This window comes from Dermacentor albipictus, chromosome 8, assembly GCF_038994185.2.
Source record: "Dermacentor albipictus isolate Rhodes 1998 colony chromosome 8, USDA_Dalb.pri_finalv2, whole genome shotgun sequence".
Taxonomy (NCBI): domain Eukaryota; kingdom Metazoa; phylum Arthropoda; class Arachnida; order Ixodida; family Ixodidae; genus Dermacentor; species Dermacentor albipictus.
The window spans coordinates 41,735,591-41,746,796 of NC_091828.1; the positions used below are offsets into that span (position 1 = coordinate 41,735,591).

At 43.7% G+C, this 11,206-nt stretch overlaps 1 protein-coding gene across 2 annotated transcripts; it reads left to right on the forward strand.

Moving 5' to 3' along the window:
* The first annotated feature begins 892 nt into the window (after positions 1-892).
* Positions 893-6,256, forward strand: LOC139048419 (uncharacterized). Of its 2 annotated transcripts, none has more exons than XM_070522805.1 (3): positions 893-1,072; positions 2,225-2,425; positions 5,416-6,256. In XM_070522805.1, the coding sequence occupies exons 1-3, from the start codon at positions 1,068-1,070 to the stop codon at positions 5,486-5,488; spliced, it is 279 nt and encodes a 92-aa protein (XP_070378906.1). In that variant the 5' UTR covers positions 893-1,067; the 3' UTR covers positions 5,489-6,256. The 2 variants fall into 2 exon arrangements, with proteins under 2 accessions (XP_070378906.1, XP_070378905.1); XM_070522804.1 differs by lacking the exon at positions 893-1,072 and adding an exon at positions 1,915-2,107.
* The last annotated feature ends 4,950 nt before the right edge of the window (positions 6,257-11,206 follow it).

The window sequence follows — 11,206 nt, forward strand, 5'->3', positions numbered from 1 at the left end:
GAATCAACTGCGCAGTCATGGCGCCGGGAGTATGATGCCGCGAGGAAAACAGGATGAAAATCTGGACCAAGAAATGAAAAGGTGTTTGATGCATGTTCGCAGTTGCCGTACTTCTATGCCCACTAAACTTGTCAGCTCTCATACAATAACCAGTAATTTGTTGGTTTGCAATGTGTACTGTATTTTTCTTACGTTGTTCATGTGCTTCCGCACTAGAGTGTAAATAATCTCAAACCAACTATACCACCAGCCTGTCCTTCAGAACTTTAAAAATTTTGCTCTGTCTGGGGTGGGGTGATTTGAGAGACTTTTTTTTCTAAAATTAAAGCATCTTAGTGTTTTTTACTTACCTCACAGTCATACCTAGTTATATCAAGCACTGATCAACCGAAAAGCCTTTTATATTGATCAGCTGCTCATCGTGACAATTTGGCTTTGGGCCTCCCGGCTCTAGAGTCAGTTTTTGGGGGAGCTGATGATGGTAGGTCTTGCTGGCCTGGTCGTTCGTAACCTTAACAATGTCGTGCTGGGGCTTGCAGGCACTTGGACTGCGGTAATGCCTCTTTCGATTTATTCTTGCAATATTTTACATCCTGCATTTCTACCTTTTGTTGGCATGCCTGCAACGTTCATGCCTGCATGCCTACAACAATGCCAAGTACTTAAACTTCTTACATCAAACTTCGTCGTCAATGAATTACTATTTCGAATGCTGCAGTGTGTGACTCCTTAAAAAGTTCGACTCTAGTGCTCTCCAAACTTCCAGCTTGCCAAGTGCCAGTGTTTTACCTTTGAGAAGCTGGTGACATAGTTTTGGCAACTTGGGAAACGCGCGATCAGTTCGCCTCCAATCGTGTCGTGCAGCACCGTTCTCCCTGTACAAGGCGTGCATGGCTCCGTCCGAGGAGAGCGTGGACGAGTTGAAGGCGTTCATGAGAGAGCGAGGTCTGCTGTGGCTCGAGTATGGCGTGCTTAAGCGCTGAGCGCCCTACGTGCTGCTCGGCCTGCTCATCAACTGGGGCGTTCTCTTCTGGTTCGAGCTCAGTCTACGTCGGCTGCCAAACAACATGCGGTACTCCCCATTTTCAATATATGACCTACTAGCGTACAAGAATATATACTGCGTGTTTGAGAAGCTGCGTTTGAAACTTCCGAAAGGCAAGGTACTGCTACCTAAAAATCTGTTTCGCATTTACGTGTGTGTTGCTTACTGCAGACAGTAGCAGACCTCAGTTGAAAGTGAGTGTTTGAAGTACGTCATTAAAGGTTCAGACACTGAAAATAGTGAAAGCATCAAATACTATAAGAGGCTCATATTTATAATGGTTCAAACGTAGCTTCATGCTAGAGGAAAATTTGTTGGGCGACGGAGGCGAACAATCGCAAGGAACGCCGTGCTTTGTTCCATAAAGATAACTGAGAAGGATATAGGATTATTTACCACCGTTACTGATCATCTTCATGATCCGCAAGATCATCACTATCGTCATCATAGTGCATTCAGAAATGTAACCTGCGCGATAACACCTCCGATAGTGACCTAGAGTTACCCTCATTGTGCGTAAGCAGGCCTCTCCTTCGTGGTTTCCAATATTCATAGCAACCAACCTAATCAGCCACACCGCTGTTGGCTGCGTTATTACTCTCATGGCCAGCCATTTCGTTTCTGTGATAGGCTAAAATTTATCAGTCCTACGTATCTTATCACCCGCCGAACTCCATTCTTATTTCTAGTGGAATGTCAGCTATCGGAGGTCACGTGAACAGTAGTCTTGTTATCGTTGTTAGCTTTGTCGCAAGATCGAGTGAGTATAGTTAACGGGTTTTCTGCTGCCTTGCTGCATATATGGCATTGTGAGATAGCAGCAGTGATTAGTCACAGTGGTGAGCACGCGCGAGGTGAAACACCTTTGCCTCTAAATGACTGTGTCCCGCTCAATACAATATTCAGATGCAGTAGGCAACGCGACGTGCTGTCGTTTCTACGTCACCTCTATAGTCTGTCCTTTGTTCTGCTTAAATCGGGAGCAATTAGCTGTTCACCCGAATCCATGTCGCACTTTACACTACAGCTTACTTGTTATCATTCAAGTCTTTGGCCACGCCCGTGAGTAATGGGAGCCTAAACAACGCCCGTCTTTCATTTTTACGCGGTGCCTAATAACCCATAATTTTAAAGCGAGTTCCGTGCTCAGACGTTCTTTCACACTCCACGGCGGAGCAGGTACAGCTGGTACGTCAACCGCGTCAAAATGAACAAGTGGCGACGCCAGCAGCAGCTGTCGGATGACCTGGGTCGCCTGAAGGAGTGCGCCAACGTCTTTTACGACGTGTACAGGGCCAGTGTCGAGGACCGGTCGCACATCGAGAGGATGTTGCGGCTGGAAAAGGAAATGCAACGCATCATCGAGCCGCCAGGCGTCGAGTACGTGCAGCCACCCTGTGGCATGTTACTCCATTCGTTTGCCCTAAATACAGCTTGCGATCTACTGAGTTGTGGATTGGGTGGTAGATAAGTGCCTCTTCGCATGTTGTAATGGTTGACGATGTCACTAAACCTCATCATTCTGTCTTCCGATTCCCAAGCCTCGTAGGGCCCTGTCATGGGGTCTATGTTTGTGGCAGCTCGGATAATGAGCCCTCCAGCTAAGTTGTGTGCCACCACGTAAGGGTTGTCCTCTCCCGTTGAGTCGGGGGTGTGGGCCGGAATCCATGGAATTTGGACGCTTTTGTCTTCCGTTGTTTTTTTACCTTCTCTTAGTATATTTAACGCCTCGGGGAAGATCTGGCCGTTCGCTAAGTTGCGTACTGCCGTTTGAGAATCGTTGATCATAAAGTATGTGTTGGTTTGTGTTAAGGCTAACGCTATAGTCGCTTCCTCTGCCGTTCTGATGCGTGTCGTGTTTATGGTCAAGCTTGTGCAGCGTTGTCTGTTGTGGCTCTACTGTTGCGACAAAGCTACGTTTTTGCTTGTAACGTGCAGCGTCTACAAAAGCCGCGTCCTTGTCTCCTTCATAGTTCTTCGCCATGTTCGTTGCCTCGCTTTTTCTCCTGTCCTCGGGGTATAAAGGATGCGTAGACTTGGGTAGGGGGGATACCGTGAGTTTGGCCCTTATTTCCTTGCGCATGTACCGTTTGTCTCAGTGTTGTGTGTGGTAGTAGATTCCTTGTTGATCACGGAGGCGTCTGCCCACCGTCGTCTTATAGAGGCATTCGTATTGTGCTGTACGTTGCGCTTCTGTTAGCTTCTCTGGCGTGTTGTGCAGTCCCGGCTTTAGGAGTTTCTCCGTGCTCGTGCTTCACGTGAGTCCAATCGCTTGATTATAAATCTTCCCAATCAGACCGTCTAGCTTCGTTTTTCGTTGCGGCGTACCACCTGTGGTATTCCGCCACATACGTGATCTGACTTAAGACGAACGCCTTGATGATTCTTGTGACGCTTGCTTCTTTCATACCCTCGTGCCTGTTGGTGATTCCCTTTATCAATCGCGTTGTCTTAGAAACTTTTGCTTCGATTTTGCGAATGGTTTGTGCGTTGGCGCCCTTGGCTTCTGTGATCCTTCCCGACACCGTTATCTTCTGGACTTTGGGTACGAGTTGTGGATCTTCGGTCTTGAGATGTATGTCTGTGTAGGCTGGTGCGTTGTGGTTTTTGACAGGTCTCCCCTTTAGCGTTAGTCTGTATGGCTACAGCTCACATTTTTCGGCCGAGCATGTTAGCCAGGGGCCTTCTAGGTATTTTTCGACTATTTCAAGTGCTTCTTGTAGTCTGTGTTCAATCTATCCATCACTGCCATCGTTGGTCGATAGCGGGATGTCGTCTGTATAGATTATGTGGTTAAGTCCTTCGATTCTTTTAAATTTGCTAGGAAGACCAATGAGAACCAGGGCGACAAGCATATAGGCAATATAGCCGATATTTGCGGTGTGCCTGCACTGGTATTAGGCAGCTTCGAGGATGTCAGGTCTCCTACCATGATTTCTGCTTCTCTGCCCATTAAAAGGTTTCGTATATAGTTAATTGTACGTTCAGGAATTTCCAGGTGCTGTATTTCGGGCGAAGAATAGGTGTATACTTTAGAAAAGTGCAAGCATAACGCACTAACCCCCGCATTCAGAAATCCATCTTTATTTGAAGCATAAGCTCGACTTGATATAAATGACGCCAGGTGTGAACGCGCCAAAGACGCTCATTGCGTTTTCTTTGGTGCGTTCACGACAAGCGTCATATAAAGCAAGTCAAGTATCGGATTCAAGTCAAGATTCATTTGTGAATACGGAGGTAATTTCTAAATGTACAAACGCAAGAGCACTGGGGGGTGTACTTCCGTTCACGGTGACGCCTGGAGCCAGACTCAATGACAAGCTCTAGTGGACAACACCCTACAAACTTCCCAAAAATTCTATGGTTATTTTGGTGTATTTGACGAAGGCTTTCTGCAGAAAACTTTTCGCTAAATTACGCACCAGGCTATTGTTGGGCCGTTCACTCAGAGCGAATGGTTTTTATCTAAGGTTCTCTTTATTTTGTTTTTAAAGGAAAAGACTTGAATTGCCGTTCCGATTATTGGCATGTAATGTGGCGAGGTTGCGATAGCAACGCACCGGAAAATGAATCATTCCGGATGCATTTCCTGCTACATTCCAGTACATACCAAGTTGTGCGATAAAAAAAAAAAACTAGGCACACTGTGATTTCAGCCAGGCAATCCTGACTGCACCTTTAGCTAGAGGCGAAATACGGGCTAAAAATTATGGGGTTTTACCTGCCAAAACCACTTTCTGATAATGAGGCACGCCGTAGTGGGGGACTCCGAAAATTTCGACAACCTGGGGTTCTTTAACGTGCACCTAAATCTAAGTACACGGGTGTTTCGAAATGCGGCCGCCGTGGCCGGGATTCGATCCCGCGACCTCGCGCTCAGCAGCCTAACACCATAGCCACTCAGAAACCGCGGCGGGAGAAATGCGGGCTAGTTATCTATTCATATTTGTCTACATATGCGTAAAACAAGGGGCACAACATAAAATTGAATTCACTGAGTATCCGTTAGTTCAACATAACATTCATTTCGCCAAAAAGAGTCTGTGTGAATCCTTAGATTGAGAGCTGTAGTTAAATAGCCGCCGTCTCGTGGAGGAGGAGGAGGAAAGAGATAAGGAGAAGGCAGGGAGGTTAACCAGAATAACGTCCGGTTTGCTACCCTACACGGGGGAATGGGAAAGGGGATATGGGTAGCATTGCGTATAGGGTACAATATATGCACTAATTTATTTATGAAATTTCAGGACAGTAGCAAAACAGGTTACGTTTTAATAAAGTACGTTATCCAGGAATTACTCGGCGTACTTACAGAATACGTGTACACAAATCCAGATGTTTGCTGAACAATTCCTTTTTGCTTCATGCTACAGGTTACGGGGCTTACTCTCGGAAACCAAGCTTCGACTAGCGCCTGTGCTGGCTCGACAACGTCGGTGGGCGTAGACCAAGACGCTGGCGTGGATTCATCGACACGTGGAGAATGCGGCATCATGGATCGACCAAGCTTTCCACGCGTCACCAGTCCGGGTATCGCCTCAACAACATTGCCCACTGCCATTGCACATTCCCCTGCCAACTGTGTGTTAATTATGTTGTGTCTAGTATGATTAGCCCATTGATTAGAGATCTTCTGGTTTGCGGAGACGTAGAAGAAAATCCACGTCCAAACAGAAAAGATCTCTTGCTAGAACTGGTAAATGGGCAAAGTAAAATTCTTTCTACGATACAGGACATGCAAGTAACACATAATGAAATGCAAAGGAACCTATCAAAATTAACAGACAGAACCGATGACATCGAGTGGCGATTGGGTGGTTTTTGTGCGCTGAACTCTAAAGTAGAAAGCATCGAAACAGCAATAACGAACCTCGAAGAAGAAGTCGCCAACATTAGTGAACATGTTGATGATCTAGAAAACAGAAGCAGGAGAAATACCTTAATGAGTTATGGCTTACATGAACTTACAGTTGTAACTTCAGAAGACTTAAAACGAAATGTAAAAGATGAAGTCTTAATAAAAAAACTAGGCGTAAACGTAACAAGCATCGAGAGGTGTCACAGACTCGGAAGAAAAAGCGAAAATAAAATCCGTCCAGTGACTCCAAACTTTCTTTACTAGCGAGAAAAGAATGCCTTGTTTAGAGCATCGCATAAACTAAAGGGTAGTGAACTGTCACTATCTGAAGACTTTTCTAAGCGAGTGCGTGACATACGGAGGCTTTTATGGGAGAGTTCTAAGAAAGAAAGGCAGAAAAAACATGAAAGTAAAGCTGCTTTACAATAAATTGAGCATCAACGGGACTTTGTTTGGTTGGGATGCAGAAAAATGATTCCGTTATAAGCTGAAGAAATCAGGTCCTCAAAACTGACAGACTAAGCGCAAGCGTGGCTCTTTAAGAACACTTAACGAAAATTGTAGGAGCAATATAAACAAGTGTACAGAACTAGAGAGAATTATTTTGTTGTATAACCCAGATATTGTTTTCTTGATGGAGACATGGTTAAATGCAGAAATATACGATAGCGAGTTCATTCCACTTGGGTATAGCGCATTCAGAAAAGACAGAGGTAGCAGGGGTAGAGGATAATATTAAGCTCTTAAATATGCCTGATTTATTAGATGTTGAATGCATTTTTTGCAAGGCCTACCATGAAAATATTCGATATGTCTTAGCTGCTCCGTAACGACCTCCTAATTCTGGTGTTGAAGTTTTGGATTCTTTGAAGCTATACATGAGCGAGCATGTAAAACCCGCTGACCGCATTATTCTCTCGGGAAATTTCAACTTGCCAAGCATTGATTGGGAAGCGGTGTCGGTCAAAAGTGATAACGACAGCTTAGGGGAGGCCATGCTGGACATTGCCTTTTCTTTTAATTTATTACAATTAGTGGATAGCTATACTAGAATACAGGGTAATTCTTAAATAATCCTGGACCTCTTCTTTGTAAGTGGGACCATAAGAAGTCAAACTAAGTGCGACGTATTTACCGGTATATCGGATCACGAGGCTGTGTTACGGACAATAAATAATACGAATTGGAAAGACAGCTGCAGCGCTGTCCGATTCCGCAATTTCTCGCGAGCTGATGATGTCTCGATTATAGATACGCTTTCGTTTTACTTAGATTCATTTTCAGAGAATATTGTAGATCTGCAGGAACTATGGGAAAGCTTAAAGAGTACTGTTAATGACTGTATTGAAAAATATGTATCAACTATTGTTAAGGAAAGAAAAAAGAATCCCTAGATTTCTCGGGAGACGCTGAGATTGAAAAGGCAGCTCAAGAGGTTAACAAAAAATGAAAAATCAAGCAGTGCTCTACCAGGTAAACGACAGAAATTTCTCTCTCTTTCATCTAAACTTCGGATCCAACTATCTACTGATCCAACTATCTACAATCCAACTATCACTGTTCACAGCGTGTTTACAGGAGGTATTCAGAGACATGGATTGGGAAGAATTGGGGATAAGAGTTAATGGAGAATACCTTAATAGGTTGTGATTCGCTGATGATATTGCCTTGCTTAGTAACTCAGGCGACCAATTGCAATGCATGCTCACTGAGTTGGAGAGGCAAAACAGAAGAGTGGGTCAAAAATTTTGACGCACCACTCTGAGATTCTGTTCAAGTCTTCCTGAATGATCTCAGCATCACGGTCACAAGTGACTACTCTATAGAGAACGCAGTCGTCCGCAAATAACCGCATTTGAGGCACTATTCCGTCACTAATGTCGTTCACGTACAGCAAGAACAATAGCGGCCCCAACACGGAGCCTAGCGGGACACCGGACACAACTTGCACCTTCTGTGACTGAGTACCATTCACCACCACAAACTGCTGACGTAAGCGTAGGTAATCTGCTACCCATGATATTACTTGAGGACTGATATTGTAAAAGGCCATTTTTTTTATTAGTAAACAGTGCGTCACGGCATCAAATGCCTTCTTGAAATCCAAGAACACACAGTCCACGCTAAGACGCCTGTACAGTGCTTCTGCCAGCTCGTGCACAAATTCCGTCAACTGCGTAGTAGAAGATAGGCCCCTTCGAAAACCATGCTGCCGAGGATTAAACAATGAATGTGCATCCATATGTGCTACTATACTAGTATACAAAATATGTTCAAGAGTCCTGCACACATCTGAAGTTAGTGATACTGGCCTATAATTTGAGACGGTGTCACGAGGACCAGATTTGTGAATTGGCACCACGCTTGCGATTTTGCAGTCATCTGGAAGGCAGGATTCCTCAAGCGATTTTTCGAAAATAATCTTCAAGTACAGTGCAACCGACTGAGCACAATATTTATAAAACTTGTTTAGCAAGTCCTAAGGACACCCGGCCTTACCAATCTTCAAATTCTGCAGCAGAGACTCTATGCCTATAATGTTAATAACAACATCATCCATATCACTCACCACCGGCTGGAAATTCAAGGTACTCATATCACGTCTCTGTGGCAATGCACAGCTGAAAACAGAGCTAAAATACGTATTAAAGAACTCGGATTTTCCTACGTCATCATCAATAAAGCTGTTGCCAGACACAAGTGGTGGTATAGTCACAGTGTCTTTTCCATTTCTCTTTGCATGTTTCCAGAATTCCTTCGGATTATCCTTTAATTTCGACTCCATTAAAATTCCAAATGAATGCTTTGCAGCTACCACTGCAACTTTCATTTTTTCGGTTGTTTCATGCAGCTTCAACCAATGATCACGTGTCGGCTTTCCTTTGTATTTACTGTAATCTAGTTGCTTTTTGCGTGTTAGACTGCGTAACTCCCGAGTAAACCAACGTTTACTTTTACTTCTTCTTTTCGTTAATGTTCACGCCGGAACAAAGCGCTGCCTCAGCTCAAACATCTTCTCCTTAAATATAGGCCATAATTCAGTTACTCCAGTGTAGTCGGCATATGTTTCAAATACCATCCGGTACTCATTCAACGCTTTATTTATCTCGCATGCATTTGCTTTTTCGTAGTTATATACTCGTCTGTTTGCTGTTCCAATGCTTCTTAAATGTTCAGCATTCATTTCACAAAGCACAGCATTATGATCGCTCATTCCAGGTAGCACGTGAGTAGACCGGACGAATTCAGGTTTATTTGTGAATAACAAATCTAAGATATGGTTCCCACGTGTCGGTTTCAATACAGTTTGACGTAACTCAAAAAATTCAACCAAGTTAATCAGTTCCTGACTGGACCATTCCAGTGTTACATGTATGAAAAACACCCTGAATCTTCCAGATCTTTCATTACGCCGCAAATGTGCTCGTCTTTGCTATTTCTCACTCTAACCACGTGCTCAAGAATCAACTTATCACCCCACCTTTCTACACTTCATCCCGTTCTGACCACAGTTATAAAGTTGCCGTCCCATCCTCCCGAACGAACAGGCATCATGATTCTTTTTTACCACGCCCAAGTGTCGACTGGAACCACCTTCCTGCTTCCATCATTCAGATCACAGATATATCTTCATTAAAAGAGCACTCTAGCACGCTATCATTTAACGTTGTCTGCATACCGTTGTCTGCATATTACATTGCTTTGCTACGTACCACACTTTTCTGTAGTGCCTTAGGGCCTTGAAAGTATGTATAATAAATAAATAAATAAATAAATAAATAAATAAATAAATAAATAAATAAATAAATAAATAAATAAATAAATAAATAAGCTCAGCCCTAGACGATATACCCAACACTTTCCTAAAAACGTAAGCCGAATGGGTTTCGAAATACTTGTACCTTGTGTTTTTACGTTTATTAAAAGAAGGTCACCTCCCGAATAACTGGAGAACAGCCCGAGTAATACCACTTCATAAACACGGCGCCAAACTGTCTATAAAGAATTACCGTACGGTCTCTTTTTAGCGCATTCGAGTCGCACACTTTCTTCTACTGAGGAAGTGTCTCCTCGTCTACTATCTTCATGCAGCTGTGGTAGGTAGGCGAGCCAACGTCGTGCGTTACCAAAGTGGAAGCACTCTGCGACTTTGCTAAAAAGCGGCAACAGCTTGCATTTTTCAGACCAAGATAATTCTCGTTGCTAGGACATGCCACTTATAGAAAAACTTAGTAAAAGTGCTCGGATATCTGAAGAAATGTCTCGAATATCGTGCAGTTTTGCTTTCTGCAGAGCATGTCTAATGGTATTAACTAAGTGTAAATTGAAGCAATTCCTGTGCTGATGGTGGGGATATTCACGATACCTAGCCGTGAACAATTCCTGAGACGTTGGCTCCAATAGCAACTCGTGAAAGGGTGAGTTATCATGCCGTACAACACAGAGAGGTGGACAGGCTTCATTATCTAAAGTAGTTGCAAGAAACGCTACAACTACTCCTTACGTATGTTCATTATTAGTACATGAGCAATATATGTGAACATATGTTTAGGCACGGTTAGGATCAGAATGTTTTTTTCCACACGCTGACGACGTCACAGTGTGTACACTACACCAAAACTTAGAACACGGCTAGGTTAGCTGCTATACACTCAGGTAAACGGAAAGTGCGCACGAGCACTAATTTCTACCCTGGTCCTGGGTGTGCCAAACTCCGACAGGAAAAAAAAATGAAGCCTGCTTCCATAGCAATGGTTTTGCAGATGTGCGAGGTTAAACGCCATTACTCTTGTCGTCTGCTATGCGCTCGACGAGCACACGTCTTTCTCTGCAGGCGCCAATGAAAACCGACACCGCCTGCATTTATTTCGATTTCGTTTTTAACACCCTTCTGCCTCTAATTTTTTTTGCCTTAGCCACAAGATATTTGCACAGCGTTTGTGTGAAAACTTATGTTTTTTTTTGTTGAAGATGCGCGAGCTGGTATGCCATGTCACGCAGCTATATTTTGTTTCGGCAAAACATAAGTGCGCAAAAAAACTGTGATTTATTCACTGTTTGATTACCGACCTATTGCGCAGCAAAGCATTACATAGACAATGCAGTAATGTGGAGCTGAGTACCTCATTTGCCCGCACAAGTAGGCGGATTCTGTACTATGATCATACATGCGTAAGACAGCCTCCCACCGTTTCACATAGACATAAAATTGCTGCAGAAGCCATGTTTGTTTGCCGTGTAACACACGACTCTACCAAACAATTATTGGCGCAACGGTTACTTATGAATAATGAAAAGGTTATCAA